The sequence below is a fragment of the Pagrus major genome, chromosome 13 (genome assembly GCF_040436345.1).
Source record: "Pagrus major chromosome 13, Pma_NU_1.0".
Classification (NCBI taxonomy): Eukaryota; Metazoa; Chordata; class Actinopteri; order Spariformes; family Sparidae; genus Pagrus; species Pagrus major.
This window is the reverse complement of record NC_133227.1, coordinates 7744225-7761272: the sequence shown is the minus strand read 5'-3', so window position 1 is coordinate 7761272 and position 17048 is coordinate 7744225. Positions and strand designations below refer to the sequence as shown.

General features: G+C 39.1%; 1 protein-coding gene across 1 annotated transcript; it reads left to right on the top strand.

Moving 5' to 3' along the window:
* Nucleotides 1-2521: 2521 nt before the first annotated feature.
* Nucleotides 2522-15421, top strand: pitpnab (phosphatidylinositol transfer protein, alpha b). The gene is made up of 11 exons (XM_073479645.1): nt 2522-2529; nt 4718-4748; nt 9307-9452; nt 10782-10873; nt 12206-12213; nt 12504-12578; nt 12935-13018; nt 13112-13189; nt 14602-14712; nt 15138-15260; nt 15374-15421. The coding sequence occupies exons 1-11, from the start codon at nt 2522-2524 to the stop codon at nt 15419-15421; spliced, it is 804 nt and encodes a 267-aa protein (XP_073335746.1).
* Nucleotides 15422-17048: the final 1627 nt, after the last annotated feature.

Genomic DNA, 17048 nt, shown 5'->3' with positions numbered 1-17048 from the left:
CAGAGCTACGCTACTGTAATTTGGCAGCTTCAGCCTCAAAATAACAAAATCTGATCTTGAAAATCTATATTGATCAGAGTCTGGCTAAAACAGGACCACGTTCATCGACATTCATTACTGTCTTGATTTCTCCACCACATGCATTTAATCAATTAATGGCCCACCACAAAAAGCTCGGGATGAGAGTGATGGCATGGCTAAAGATCTGAAGTGATTAGGGAGAGTCTGGGTCTCAGCAGTCTGCCTGGAAATTAATTAAATCGGTCACGATTAAATGCTGAACGCACTTGTGCACGCTGTCAACACACACAGGCCCTGACATGCACACACACATACACCAACAGACCATTATGGGGGTCAAGAGGCGGTGACTTGATCCATGTCTTCTGCTCTTTTTGACTCTGTGCTGCTCACCTGAACCACTGACCTAAATCACTCCTGGTCCACTTTTTCTCCACTTCCACCAGCTTTGGCAGGTGTGCAGCTATCCACAAGAGCCACTCTGCAAAGCACAGTGTGTGTGATGAAGAGAATAGAATAAAAGCAGTGAAAGAGTGGGGACGGGCTGAAAGAAGGGATGAGATGAGAAGACAGAATGGATGTGCATTGCAGGAGAGAAGAGGGGTGTTTGTTTCCTGAAGCAACAGAGAGACACCTGATCTTCCTGTCAAGACCTTTACACCAAGGAGATTTACAGAGAGACAGAGAGAGAAAGAGAGAGAGTGGGAGCATTAAGGTGACTTTAATCCTTGTTCAACTAAATCCCAAATTCTACTTAGTATTAAAATTTGCTCTTTTTAACATTAACCTCATGTTAAGCTATGCAAACGACTCACTTTTAGAGATTTAATCATTCTAAAAAAAAGTATGAAATCTATATTTTATCTATCCGACAGACAAATAACTGCAACAGTTCAATGTAAAGACAATTAGAAGATAAACTGTAAGTTTAAAAATTGTCATTTGACATCAGAGACAGTGTGTTTTTTTTTTTAGTGTCTCTGCCTTCCTTGCAGCATCTGGCCTCCCATCCACTGTCTGGCAGGGACTCAGACCCAGATTACATTCAGTGGCGAGTGGGATGCAGGATTATCTGAATTTAGGCATACATTGCACGGTTACAAAACAATCAACAAAGCCGCGTACTGTACATGTGCACAAGTGTCAGAGGAAAAGGAGGAAGTGCGGTGCATTTAAGCTCCTGCTCCCATCTGTATGTGATGTAAAAGAGCTCTGAAATAGTGTGTGTGTGTGTGCGCGCGCGTGCGTGTGTGCGTAAAATATATTTTTCTTTACATGTTGTTGGCAGATCTGTAAAGTGTGCTGGAGCTGCAAAGAATAAAACCAAATAAGTTTCAATTTTGACTTCTCTGTCACCATCCACATTTTTTCCATATATCAGATTCATCAAACTGTGATTAAGTTCCACGCTGTGCCCAGTTGCGCATGACTGTATTATTTTCATTTTATTTGTGACTGCTTGCAATTCATAACAAGCTGCAATAAGGTTTTTATTACATTACATTTCATGCTGTTACAGTTTATTACATTAAGATATTAGATTACAGTTTCAGGGGGAATATTAGTGGTTTTACAAACCAAAGCAGCAGTGCTGACTGTGGATCAACACATTAACCTCCTTTTTTGAGATATCTTAAAAGACATATATTATGCTCTTTTTCTGGTTCATAGTTTTATTTTGGGTTACTACTAGAATACGTTTACATGCTTTAGTGCTCAAAAAACTCCAGCTTCCTCATACTGTCCAGAGCTGCAGCACTGTATTCCCCCTCTGTTTTAGCTCCTGTCTCTTTAAGGCCCCCCTCCCGAATACCCAGTCTGCTCTGATTGGTCAGCTCACACATGCCCGAGCCAGCACCACTAACAACAACAGAGCAGCTGTGCTAAATTAATTCTAATATGCCACACTAGCTGACATGGTGATGCAGTGTGATGTCACAGAATTAAAGGCGGGACTACTGACGAGGTGTTCAGGAGCATTGTTTTCTGTGGGTGTGAGGAGCTTCTGTTGTTTAACTTTCAAGCTCTTTTACATGCACAAGAACTTGTATAAAACACTGAAGAAAAGAAAAAAACAAAAAGCTGAATAGGTCACCTTTAAAAGTGAAACACTGATCATCAGATCATAATGGTTAACATGTGGAGTAGATTTCTCAGTGAAATAAGACAAATAAATGGTGCTACAAAATGTATTTCACCACAAATGTAAATTAAGTACAATTTGTTGACAGCCCTTATAATGGTTAACAAAGTCACTTTTATCCTATTTGCATTGTTTGTGTAGTGCAACATGCTAAAAGCATGCTCTAAGCTGTTTTACCTCTATCTTTTATTTTTAGTTTCACTGGGCCGGCTGCCACCATGTCAATGTGCACAAAAGCAAATTTGCTCTTGGCTCGTTCTGAAAGAGTTTGTTGGCACAGACGTCGTCATTTTGTTGGGGCACGACTTATGTGACCGTTTGTTATCCAGCTCCATTTCCCAGCACTCTTTTGTAAACATGGTGGAGTGAGAGAACAATGTTTGACACAAACTAAATACAGCAAAGGACAAAACAGCAGGAACACATGAACACAAAATACCATTTTCTACATGAATGACATTACTGTGAAGCGTTATTGTCCAAAAGAAATCGATTGTGTACATGTGCTGTTTCAACAGCAGGTACAGTTCAGCCGCTGTTGGCCACATGCGTGTTTAGTTTATGCCCACAAGGAGGTGCTGGTGTTCACCTGACCTCCAGAAAAATGGAAGCAATTTATTGTAACTTTGAAAACAATTAAAAACCATGAAATAGGCCTACTAAAAATGCACAAGTAGAAATATCCACACAGATGGATAACACCAGAATCATGAGGAAAAAGAGCAGTTGGGCAAACAGATAGTAACTTTTTTAAACGATTGTTTTCACTGTTGATTATTCTGTTGATTATTTTCTCAATTAATTGATTGGTTGTTTGGTCTACAAAATGTCAGAAAATGGTGACAGATGTCAATGAGTGCATCCAAAAGCCCAGGATGATGTATTCTGATTTCTTCTCAACGGTCTACTGTCATAGAGGAGTAAAGAAACCAGAAAATACTCTGCTGAAGCTGAAATAAGTAAATAACTTGGGCCATTGTTTTCTTAAAATATGACTCAAATCAATTAATCAATTATCGAAATAGTTTGCGATTAATTTAATAGTTGACAACTGTAATGGTGTGCACCTGGCAAAGCAGTTTTTGTCGTCTTGGAATGGAAACTTTATTACCTTCAAAGAGGAGGTTATGTTTTGCCATTTGTTTCTCGGGATGGTTAATTAGCAGGATTTCACAAAAACTACCCAACAGATTTCCACGAAACTTGGATAAATGATGGGCCTCTGCCCAGAATAGACCCCATTAACTTTTGGTGCCGATCCAGATGAAGGGACTGATCCAGGATTTTTAAATTACTTTGTTTAACATTTGGAGATAGGGCCTTTTTAGACATTGTCGTTAATTTTTCAGGGAATAATGATTTTGATGAAAAGAATCAGGCATATTAAGGTGGCTGGTGTGTATGAGTGAGTAAAATTTAATGTATATATCCAAATTATGGAATTTATGTTCATGTTGGAATTAATAGTTTCCTTTATGGTAGGCCTCACAAGTGCTTACATGTTGCTATAATTAATAATACAGGAGAAAAAAAAGCTTTATTTGTATTCGCCCCCAATACAAAGAAATGACTCTATAGTGTTACATTTTACAGAGTGCTGTACAAATACCTCGTCTTGATTCTATATCATAAAAATTATAATCACATCCTATTAAAAATGAGTGTGTTCTCCTCATATAAAGTAAAACCTCCTGTGGAAACGGTTATAAACCTTTTGAGAAGAACTGCTCAGCCTGAAAACCATCTCTTTTCGTCTTCTCTTCAGAATAGCAAAGAATATATTATTCATTCTCTCTTGGTGACTCAGTGTTACAGTGTCAAAGTGAAATATGTGAATTTCATACTTAACAGGCTGTTAATTTTTTCATTTGGGAATCCATGGTAGATTTTGTAATCCAACAATTATTGATAATAAAGGGTAATGTGCCATGGCAAATAATTCCCAAAACATTGAAGGTCATCTACTCTTTATTCTTGAAAGAAGGTACAATTCCTCTACAACTTATATGGTATATATACTGTATTAGAGCTGAATGAAGACCGTACATATAGCTCATATAGTTCCTCATTCTAAAGCCCTGTTGGTAAGTGTCCTCTGAGGCAGCATCAGGGAAAAGACGCATGTTTGTGGGATAAGAGCTCAGTGTGTCATTCACAGGATTACTCCAGGCTAATCGAGTTCACTGATAAGGTTATTTATTACCAAATTATAGCAGGATGAATGTCATATTATAATCTAATCTATCACAGGCTTAAATAACAATCACATCACAGGGAGAACAGACAGTTTGAGTTCGAGGTGATTAAAAACGAGCATCAGTCTTAAAGCAAAGTAATCCAAAATAAACTGTTCGGTTTTCTTCGCTGTGTTTGCTCAGAATGGAAGCCTGCTGTTGCATTTATGTTAAGCCCAGCAACATCAGCAGCATTTAGATGTAAGCTAATACACAAACTGGTCCAACATGCAGGGTTTAGGAGGAGAAAAGTTTTGGTTTGATTGTTACTTTAAGATTTTTTTTAAACTAACTTCCCTCCTCTTTTCTTCTCTCCCAGTCGAGTGATTCTTCCTATCTCTGTGGAGGAGGTAAGTTTCATTTCATTATTTTTCAGAGTGTGTGTGTGTGTGTGTGCGCGCGCATGTGTGTGTGTTAGCTAAAATGGCTCAAGGCTCAGCTTTTTGTTATCTGATTCTTCGGCTCACTGTCTTCAGAAGAGTGAAGCATGAGCGCCTTCCCTCACTTAAGCTGCTCTTTTTTTGGGTAACCTCTGGACTTTAATGTGTTTGTATTGACGTTCTAACACATACACAGAACTTGCATCACACACCCACTCTATGCATAGAAATATACACAGCAGCGATCACCTTGTGAGAAAAACTCATGACGAAAATTGTTATCTTGATGGAGCGTTGAATGAACACGGTCAGTCTTTCACTGTCCTCTTTTCTCTCCGTGTCCCTCCACCCCGTGCTATCCTCATTTCCATTGCAGTTCGCTGCTCTATTCAGGCCTGCATCGTAAATGAGACACCTGAAACTACCTCCATGACTCCGACCGAACCCCGCCTCCCTCCCTCCCTCCGCTGTCACCCTCATATTTATGCATTATTTGTACTGACATGGGAGTAATCTGGTTTTGGTGGAGACATTTGACTTATAGATAAATATTTGATGACAACTGCAGACAACAAGCACCTAATCTGCTCTTACACACTATGAACAGTTTCATCTGTGAGTGTAAAGCAGCATGCAAAGCCTCAAAGACTTGATAACTGGTTTGCAGCCGAGATTAGAACGACATATCCTCTTTATGTTTTCTATACATACTCATATTTTTATCACATGTAGAAGGAAAAAAATGGAAAATCTTTCTAATACTTGCCGCAGGTTTAAAATGTGACTGAATCTTTTTTTTTCATCAACATCTCTGTTGTGTCTGGCATTAATGAAAATATCGTCTGACTGCTCAAATCTGTGCTTATTGTAAGTCAAAGCCAGTGGATGGAGCAACTCATGCCACTGATTTCCTTCCCTTGCATAACCTCTGGCTTATGGACAGTGGTGGAAAACAACTAAGTATATTTACTCAAGTACTGTACTTCAGTACAATTTTGAGCAACTTTTTTTTAGTTTACTTGAGTATTTGTATTCTATTTTATGTTACTCCATACATATGAGGGTTATATTGTACTTTTTACACTACATTTATCTGAGAGCTGTACTCACTAGTTATGCAGATTTTGATTAGTAAGACAGTACAAAATGTAATTTTGCATGATGTTGGCTATTATTATAGATTAAGCAGCTTCAGCTACATCTTTGCCAGCTGCAACATTAAAGGAGCTTGCACATTAATCTATAAATATGATCTAATTATGTCGTTTTGCATAATGAATAATTTTACTTTTAAATATTTTGATGCTTTTAGTAAAAGTATCATATGTGTTTTTGAAAGCAGGAATTGTACCTGTAACAGAGTATTTCTACACTGTTATACTAATATTTTTACTTAAAGGAACAGTTCACCAAAAATAAAAATTCAGTCATTACCTACACACCCTCATGTTGATGGGATGTCGGGTGTAGTTTCGTAGTCCATAAAACATTTCTGAAGATTCACAGCACAACAGCATCGCAGAATTCTCCTAAACAACTGAAGCAGATGGGGACTTGTTTTAAAATGTAAATGAACAACTGAAAAAAAAAATTGCTCCATACAGATTGTCTGGGATAATCCAAGTCTCCAGAAGCCCCCAGATCCCAAACTGATTCGAAAAGATGTTATTTACACCCGAAGCCTAAATCTTCACTGTAGCTGCTAAGCTAAGAGCGTTAGCACGCACCTCGTCTGAAGTGGGTGCACAAGATCGACCACATGTCGAGGGTGTAAATGACGTCTTGTCAAATCAATTTGGAATCTTGGGGCTTCCAGAGACTTGGATTATATCACGTATAATTTATGTTTTGAAACCAAGTCCACATCTGCTTCAGTTGTTTTGGAGAATGCTGCAACACTGGTTTGCTGTGAAGCTCCAGAAATGTTCTGTGGACGACGAAACTTCACCTGACTTTCCATCAGCATGGAGGGTGAGAAGTTAATGACTGTGAATTCTCATTTTCAGGTCAATTTTTCTGTTAAGTTAAAGATCTAAGTACTTCCTCCTCCACTGCTTATGGAGGCTTTAAATCTACAACTTGTTGCTTCTCACTAACTGTGCGTGTTTGTAGCCTTTATCTTCATCACTTCTCTAAATAAAGCAGCAGTCACAGTCAGTATGCTTTATCACAATTAGACACTGGAAAAATACTAAAAGAGAATTGCTTGACCAAAATATGATCCACAAAGCCTGAATACAGTTGAGTAATGTCCCCTGTCTCTGGAACTACATGTCAGTGAATCACATCCCTCCGGAGCCTTGTCTCCTCTGTCTGCCTGTCTACATCCTCACTCTCTGAAACAGTGATCTTCAGTCCTGTAGGACTGTAGCCATTAAGTCCATCATTGATTTGAGTTGATTCCCACTCTTTCAATTCTTTCATTTTTTGCCCACAAATCAGTTTGGTCGAGTTGATTTTGGCAAAAATCACATCAGTTGTATCTTCACCAGGGACAACGATGGATTAATCTCTTGAACAGAGGATTTGTTTTGTTGGATGAGACTGTTCCAGCTGTTGAAACCCCTGGAGTATTTTGTGAATTGAGTTTCCGGTCTGTGAACTTCTTTCCAGAAGTCGATCTGAGTTTTATCGGTGTTATTTTTTTAGTGAAAGAAGGAAGTTCTGGTTTAACCGGACATGGACTCACCCCACAAGCCAAGGTTGAATTATATTAGTCCAACACTGTTACCCAGGAGGCCTTGTTGTTCCTGCATCCCATTTGTTTAGTTGGCAGTGGCAGTTAAGGGAAAAGTCTTTTTAAACCTGTTTGAGCTATCTGTGTCTGTGTTGCTGTGAAAGAGTAACCTTTTAAATGCAAACAAATGTCAAGAGGTTCTGGTTAGAAGGAGCTGAAAAGTGACTGTTCTGTTCACTGATGCTATGTTTTGGTCACCTTCTCAACATCCAAAAGAACTGACTGACTCTTTTGCACTGAACACAGTGGGGAGCTGCCATCAACTAAAGGATGTATGGGTAGTGGTTAAAGTCTAACCACCCAGTCTCCCTGTGAGTATATCTGGGATTTGGCCTCAATTCACCACCCCTGTTGATTTCACAGTTACAGCTATAATAACATATGAATTATCTGAAATTACTACCAGAGTCTAATCACTTCTTTGCTTGCCTGAGGGCTTTAAGTGGTCAGAGAAATCTGCTCATAGAGCTTGGAAATTTCCTGTAGACAGTCAAATTAAATAACAGGAAAAAACCTAATGTTCTTGATGGAGGAAAATCAACACTTAAGAACATTTTAAAAAATACTTTAACCATTTGAACTGTACTCCAGTTTAAATGGTTAAAAATGGCTTCCAAATACCTCGCCACTGTGGGGGACGACATGCATAAAAGAGAGTTTATTTATAGCTATGATGGTCTTTGATGGAAGACACTTCAGCAATCCAAAATATTAATGTTACGGGTTTGTAACAGAGACAGAAAGTCTTTTCCTGGAATCATTTATTTGTTTAAATATTCAATCAATTAATTGTAGAAGGTAAAGATAAACCAATTTCATCACAAACATGAGCTTCGACTGTCCAATAGTCATTTAATCCACAAGACCATTTCAAGTATAGTTTATTTGTACTTTTGTGCTTTAATAGTATTTTTCTTAAAAGCATCAAAACAGACATATAGGTATATTTTTTATTAAACATTTGTATTTATTGGCTTTTCACACTGTCCTATATGTTCTGTTATGCTATGCTCATCTTTAAGCATTAATTGTGCTCCAATATACAGCAGATATTTATATATATATTTAAAAAAATGTGTGTACTGGGTTTACTTGAGGTTAAGGAGGAGGAGAGGAGATCATTTGACTCTTTAATAAGACGTTTTGTCAAACTTAATTGTGCTTTATAAAGAAATAAAATAAATATAAAGGACTGTTATAAGGAAGCTTGTCTATCCTCAGCAGGCTGAGTGACCTCTCAATGTCAAATCCACTCTGGTTCATAGATTTAGTTTTTTCTCTGTAAAGATGACATTTCCCACAGGGTTATGTGTGTGTAACCTTCTCATGGTTTCATTTCAGGGAATGTTGTCTTACATAAATAATGGAGTATAAATAATAACTGTAATCTCTCCAGTCTTGTAATTCTGAACATATCCACTTGTTCCATCTTTGTGATGTTGTAAGTGTGTCTCGCTCTGGTCCAGCTTTGTGCAGAGGTTATATGGTGGATTAGAGGTGATTAAGAAATGAAAGGAGCCATTGTCCTGTGTTTAAACACTCACATGCACGAGATGGAAGAATGACAGGAAGAGAGGGTTGAAATGAGATATAGCGTGCCTCTCTGTAACCTGGAAACAGACGGTGTGGGTTCAGAAGAAAAAGTTAATCCACCATTTAAGACTGAAAAAGATGAGCTGAAGAATTACACATGAAAAAATGGATATCTGCTTGTGATTGTGACTCCTCATTTCTCCCATTATACACTCCTTCTCCCTCAGTTCAACCTGTTCTTCTATCCTCTTTTTCCAGTACCAGGTCGGCCAGCTGTACTCTGTGGCTGAGGCCAGTAAGAATGAGACGGGTGGAGGAGAAGGAGTGGAGGTGCTTAAAAATGAACCGTACGAGAAAGATGGAGAGAAGGGACAGTACACACACAAAATTTACCATTTGCAGAGGTAAGCAGTTGTCCCTTCGCTGAGGATGACTATTTCATTCATTTCTCCCTCCAGGCTGCATCTCTTGGCTCCTGTCCATTACTTTATTTTAGTCTGTTATCGCATCATCTTCCTTCTTCCTCAAACGACCACTGCTTTTTAAGGAATAGTTCAACATTTTGGGAAATAAGACAATTTGCTTACTTAACAAGAGTTAAATGAAAAGACTGAGACTACTCTTATGTGTGTAAGGTAAATATGAAGCTAACAGCAGCAGCCAGCCTAGCTTAGCTTAGCATAAAGACTGGAAGCAGGGTCTAGGGCTTCAGACTACTGCTGCGTTCCAGACACGTCTGATTATTATTAGAAGTATTCCTTTTTGCAAACTCAGAGCAAATCCATCTACCGGTTATCTGACGTCACACAACAATGGCAGCACCCATGGGGGTAAAATGTATATGTAGATGCCAGCATTTACATTAGGCTTGTGAATGAAATATTTAGATACATTTTTCATTTTAAAAGTGCGGTAAAAATAAAATGTATAATGGCGTCTGTTACCTCAAGTGTCGCTTTTTGTCAACATTTGCCGTTGTACACGTGGAAATTCTGGCCTCCGACTTTGACTGAAAACACAGCATAAGCCCTGCCAGGCTCTATGGGACTGTCGCCTGCTGAGTGGTGCTTTGAGCTAAATGCTAACATTAGCATGAAAACACGCTGACAATGGCAACGCTAACTTGCTGATGCTAGGCATGTACAATGTTTACCACGCTCACCATGCCGGTTTAGCATGTTAGCTGTTTCCCCCTGCTTCCAGGCTTTATGCTGGGCGAAGCTAAGCTATTCATCTGCTGGCTCGAGCTTCATTTTTAGCTTACCGACATGAGAGTGATATTGTGCTTCTTTCTCATCAGAGGCAAAAAAAGAAATATGGATATTTCCCAAGTTGCCAATGTTCCCTTCAGATGGTAATTCCACCATTTTACACATCGAGGTGTATTTACAGGTCTTTGGCAGTAATACTGTGAAGAAGTAGTAGGTATAAAGTCTTTTGTGGCTCCAGGTGTAATCTGATAAACTGCCTCTAATGATGTAGGTAGGTTGTTGGTAAAAAGTTTATGTTTAGGTCAAATTTGGAGAGGATTGGGGTCAGGGAAAGGTTTGGTGTAGTAAGGTTTTGCAAGAATGTGGGTTTCTGCCAGAATCTGGGGTGTATTCCAAAAGAGCTTTAGAACGTTTGAACAAAAAACAATCTTAATTGTTTCGTACCTCAGGTTAATAGTTAAAACAGTGATATAAGATTAAACTTACCGTTGTTTGTTCTTTCCTCACTCCTCCGTCATGAAGTAAAGTGCCGTCATTCGTCAGAATGTTGGCTCCGGCTTCAGCTCTCAACATCCACGAGAAAGCCTGGAACGCATACCCATACTGTCGCACAGGTAACACAAACACACACACACACACACACACACACAAACACACACACGCACAGACACACACACACACCTTCAACCTTCAATTAGCAAAAATGGACACAGAATCATCTTTAGATGTTCTGCAGTTATGATTAGTGACATTTTCATACTATTGCACCTATTAAAAATAAAACCCTCACCGTGACTTGCTTTTGCCATACCTGACTCAGTGAGCTTTGGTGGTACACCATAATGACAATTCTCGTTAACATTGATGGCATTTAGGTTTTCATTGTTCTTTTTTTGTTTTTGTTTTTAAAGAAAGGTCTAGTACTTGGCAGCAAGAAAACCCTCATTTCGTGGTCACAGAAGTCAGTGGTATTAGTGTTGAAATATGGCGTAGATATGGTGTATAAAATAAAGTAAAAGTCAAATAAATAAAAAAAATAAGCAGCACATAAAGAGATTCAGTCGACAATAAAATGAAAACAGGAATTTTTACTATGCTTGAAATCTAAACAAGCACTCCATCGATCTATATAAAGAGGTCCCAGGAGGAAGTCCCATCTTTCAAACTACCTTTTAATCTACTGAGCACAGACTCATAGTATACAATCTGTGTTTACCCGACCTTTCAAACCTGGAGTAGTAGCTATTTTTGAATGCTTCAAACTCTGGAGGCTGCAGTCATACCCACTATACTAACTGAAATCGCACATTTTTAAATATTCAGTATTTGAGGTCTGACCCCTAATGAACATAAAATAGAAGTCAGACAACATTAACCCTGGATAACATAGTCACATAGTGAACATAGTCCATTTTAAAGGACCTCTTTGCTGACTGGAAGAAAATAATGATGCTAAAAATAATCTGCACTTAAGTCCTTAAAAAGTGTGAATGGGATTGACTCAAATGACTTCGAGGTCACATAGATGCTGAACTGTCAAAGAGATTGTCGTTCTCTGGTAGCTGTCTCTGCCTCTGCCTCTGTCTCTCTTTCATCTCTCTCTGTCTGTCTGTCTCTGGCTCTCCGTCACCTTGAAGGAGTCGCTGAATAATTAACTGTATGTCCAGTGAGAAGAGCCATGCAATCACTCGAGCCTTTCAGCCTGAGATCACACACACACACACACACACACACTACCAGCTGCCTGACAGCCATCTGTCTTACCAGCACACGGGACGTTCACAGGCACAACCTGAACACACACATTTCTACGTCCCCTTGACCTCTGTACAATGTCCAACACTGCAAATGCTGTTACATTTATCATATGTTCCTCAACTGTATTGTTTTTTTCTTTCTCTCTGGTTGCTCCTGTGCTTTTTTACATCTTACACCTGGCTCTGCAGTTATCACTGTGAGTATTTTTTCTTTCTCTTGTGCCTACACATTTCATGTACGTTGACACAAAGGACATATTGATGCCCATTGAGGAAGCAAATTAGCCTGTAAGTTGAGAGAGAAATTTGATCTTTTGCAGCGACACAGCAGCAGCAGCAGCAGGCATAGTCGGACACTATTACTTTATGTGGTTGTGTTGGTGTCTGTGTATGAGAGCAGGGTGTTGTTCGATGTTTTGACTCAGTTGTAGATTTTTCTGTCGACTTACTGTTTTAAACTCCACGATGACTTCTCTTTTCTCTGCAGAACGAGTATATGAAAGACAACTTCTTGATCAAGATCGAGACATGGCACAAACCTGACATTGGACATCTTGAAAATGTAATTAAAGATTGTAATGATCTGAGCATGTTTGCCATTTTTTGGGATGACTTTAAAGAATGCATGTTGCAAAGAATAGCTCATTTTATACTACTAATGCTGCTACAAACTGCTACAGACTGTTTACTTGTCTTCTTATCAAAAACTGCTCTATGAATTCTTGTGCACGACCTATTTGGGATAATATTCCTATATTTAAATGAATGTGATTATGAAAAAAAAAACTGAACATGCAAATCTACAAAAATAAAATGCTCCCCTGAATAATTTTCTTAATGTTCACTTGAGTCATCTTATGGGCTTTCAAAAACTCATCTTGTGCCGGTATCAATCTGGGCTCTGTGGTTCTCTTTCAGGTACACGGTTTGGATCCAGAAACCTGGAAGAAGGTGGATGTAGTCTATATTGATATTGCGGATAGAACCCAAGTGGAGCCGAAGGTAAACATGTGCAGCTTAAGATCCATGTTTATCCATGTCGTCCTCGTCACCTCATCCGTGTTGTTAATTCTGCGTTTTCCTGTCTCTCACTAGGATTACAAGCATGAGGAGGATCCCTGCAGGTACAAGTCAGTGAAGACAGGACGAGGCCCTCTCGGACCAGACTGGAAGGTACAGCGTCTTGTTGCAGATGTGTTAGTCGGTTGAGATACATTTGAAGCCACCAACCATATTACTGTTTACTATTATTATTAGTGTTGGTATTAGTGTCGATGATAATAAAAAGTGTTGAGGTACCTGGTAAAAAAGGACAAATATCATAATGTAACCAGGGCGACAGCTACTTTTAAGGACACTGAAGTCGTGTTTTTCAAGGAATTTGTGGGTTTTGGCAATCCGGTGTCCAGCCACCCACTAACAGGTGGTGGATATTCTAGTGTTTATTTTGAGCTCAATATATTTAAATTGGACTATTTTAAGCCAACAAACAACTAAATGATGAGGTAAATGAAGGTTTTACGCACAGCCAATGTAGGGAAGTTAAATTTACAGACAATTAATAGAAAACTTGTCTGAATCAGGGTTTCTGCAGGTTTCAACAGGATACATTTAAGATTCTTTTAAGATAAGTAGGAATGCAATACGAGACCTATTTGTTGAGGTTTGCAAAATGGTGAGGACCAAAATGCAGACACAGAGGCAGGCAGGAAGACGTCACAAAAAGCGAGTTTTAATGATGACCCGGAGTCTAAAAAACTAAAGTTATATCCGAAACTGAAGCAAAACCAGAAGCCAGACAGAACAAAGAGGGAACACAGTGGACAAAAAACATGGCAAAAACAGGCACAGGAGACACAGACAAACCAACAATGAGTGAGGGGAGGACACAGGCTTAAATACACAGGACTGATTGACTAATGGATCACAGCTGTAGTCAGAATAAGGGCAGTAAAAAGACAAAGACAAGAAGTAGAAAGTAAAACATGACATACGAGGATATAATCTACAAAATAAAATAGGAAACAACTAACCAAAAACCCAAACAGTGACACTATTTCAAGTCCATACTGGAAAACTTAAGTACAAAGGATAGTTGCAAAGTAAATGAATCTATTCAAATTCAGGACAACTACTCTTGCAAACTTTGCAGCCCACAACACACCCAGCTATCGTGTCGCAGGCTGCACAGTTTGCATTAGTGGTTTTTGGTTCCATGTTTGGTTTTACAGCTTCATCAATGCAAATTTGTTCCCAAAAACACATTGCATACCTTCATAAACCTTGTCAAGATCGTATTTAAGACATTTTTAGGCCTAACATTTAGATGATTGGATTTCAGATTTTTTTTAGGGACTCTGAAGAAACAAAATATTTTAAAAACTTGTTGTGGTGGTTGGTCAGAATGTGTAAGGGGGTTGGGGGGGACTCTCTTAGACTATTTCTAAAATTGTGGCTATGGCCCTGAATGTAACTGATTAAAAATAAAATATGAATAGAAACTATTGACCCTTTAGATATGTTATAGCCCAGTGATCTTTTTTAATAATTCAATATTTCCTGTGCCTATATTTGTGTACTTGCAGAAGGAGCTCCCCAACAAGAAAGACTGCCCACACATGTGTGCCTACAAACTGGTCACTGTCAAATTCAAGTGGTGGGGTCTGCAAAATAAAGTGGAGAACTTCATTCAGAAGGTTTGTTTACATTTTGAACTGCAGTACATACCAGTTTGTCCCATTATGATCAATATGACGTCCGGATAGTCACAGGTCAAGGTCAGATTGTTGACGGCAAACATGATGTTACAGGAAAGTGTTTGTGTTGTTTCCCTTCCTGGACTTTATGTCAGTTGTTTGTGTGTTAAAGACTTTTGCACCACAATGTCTCATACCCTGTTCATGCACACAGTACATACACTGTCTGACATTTTGCTAGCTTGAGGTAATAGTGGAAAAGTACCACTCACTATAATGCTGTGGGCTGCACCAGCCTCTAGTGGACAGACAGGGTAAAGCAGGACAGAACGAGACATCTCTAATAATCAAACAGTTTTTATCATTTGCTCTTAAAACTTGAGACTCCTTGTGATTTCTCTTCATCCTCCTTTGTTGCTTCACAGCAAGAGAAGCGTTTGTTCACTAATTTCCACCGTCAGCTCTTCTGCTGGATCGACAAGTGGATTGACTTGAACATGGAAGACATTCGCCGCATGGAGGAGGAGACGCGCAAGGAGCTAGATGAGGTAAGCAACAAGACAGAAGAGTTGTTTACTATGTCAGGAAACATATTAGTAAAATAAAGTGATTCAATCATGGTCTTGTATTGGTGTTGATTTGTTTGTCTTGCTTGTGTCAGATGAGAGTGAAGGACCCAGTGAAAGGGATGGTGGCTCTAGAGGACTGAGGTTGTGTTGGACTGTGAATGCTGCTGCTCATCAGGTGAGAGGGAGTTAAATGTCTCGTGTGGCATTTCATTGTACCTTGGTATTTGTATGACAGTCCTCGTAGACACATTGTTTTAAACAGATATGTTGTTTGTTTTTTTTGACTAATCGATTATTACATCTACAAAATTTACTGCAAGAGACTAAATAAGCTTGTTTTATTCAAGCAACTGTCCAAAACTTGAAGATATACAATTTACCATCATATAATACACACAAAACAGAAGATTTTAAGTGCAAGTTTCCACGAGAGGCACGTTGGATGATTTTCTTTTTCTACACCCCAATTGTACAGACAATTGAAGAACTTACGTAAAGCAAGTTTTTGATTAGTAACTGGAATGTGATTGTTGAATTTTAGGAACAGTAAAACATCTCATTACTGCATTAGAGACAAATGTAATGTGATTACAGTAATGTATTACTTTGTAATGCATTACCCCAAACACTGGCGGTTGTACGGTGGCCGCTACAAACATTAGAAAATGCAAAAAGACCTCTCTGGAGTCAGGAGCTACATAAACACATGATCACAAGCAGCAGTGACAATGTTTGTCTAATAGATTATCAGTGTCTTTGCTTGGCTGATTCACTTGTGGCACACAGAATAAATAGAACAGATCTGTGTAAACAACCCAGTTGGTTAACATGGGCACCGAAAGGAAGCAGGCAGCACTTTGAAGCCCTTCCTGGTGCTTCCGCCTCAGTGTCGTGATACAGAGAGGGCAGAGAAGAGCACTGGCAGGTTGTGAGAACTGACGGTACACAGGAAAAAGTCACTGATTCGATTGAGAAGCGTGCCAATTAATAATCCTTAATAAGTCTCTCTCTCTCTTTCAGACCAGAATACCCAGACACCAGCGGATTCACATCCTCCCTCTATTCCAACCGACACAACACCTGACCGGCCGGTCCAAACCCTACAGCCCCTGACCCCCCCCGTAGCCCCCACCCGCCCCGGTACAGTCTGGTTTTCAGGGACCTGGACCCAGTTTTCAGCTGATCTCCTCCACCACATCCCACCTCCCTCGACTCCCATCCATTTCTCTTTGTTTTTCCATTCAGTGTCCCCATCTTATTAACTGCTCTGAGGCCTCCAGTAGCAACACTATAGATCTCGTCAGTCAGTCCTCTCAGTCTCTAAACTACAGAGAGTAGTGTAATTTACTGTATCTCTGCGATTTAGGGTTTATTTCTATTTAAGATATCCCAATGGTGTGTATATAGAGTATACCGTATATCGGGGAGCTGAATAATTGTATTGAAATATACAGTATATATAAATATATATATAAATATATATAAACAGGGTTTTTAAAATGATTTTGTCTGTAAGTTTGTCTGTGGATGTTTATTTTTTCCAGACCAAGCTGTTTCTGCTCAGTGTTGAGTTGTTTTTTTTGTTTTGTTTTTTTTTTCGATTTTGTCATCGTACTTCCTTCTCTCCATTTGTGTCACGCTTTCTGCAGTGTTTCCTTTTGTAGTTCAAATCAATTTTGCAAATCTACAAACTGCAGCTGTAAGGTCGGGATTGTGCTGAGAGTGTGCCGTATGATGTCTCTGCTGTACTCCTGACCTGCCAGACAG

What these genes read in the sequence shown, in the direction of transcription:
- pitpnab (XM_073479645.1), top strand. An exon ending in GAACCCAAGTGGAGCCGAAG is followed by an intron (nt 13,019 to 13,111) that starts GTAAACATGTGC and finishes GTCTCTCACTAG; the next exon opens with GATTACAAGCATGAGGAGGA. An exon ending in CTCTCGGACCAGACTGGAAG is followed by an intron (nt 13,190 to 14,601) that starts GTACAGCGTCTT and finishes GTGTACTTGCAG; the next exon opens with AAGGAGCTCCCCAACAAGAA.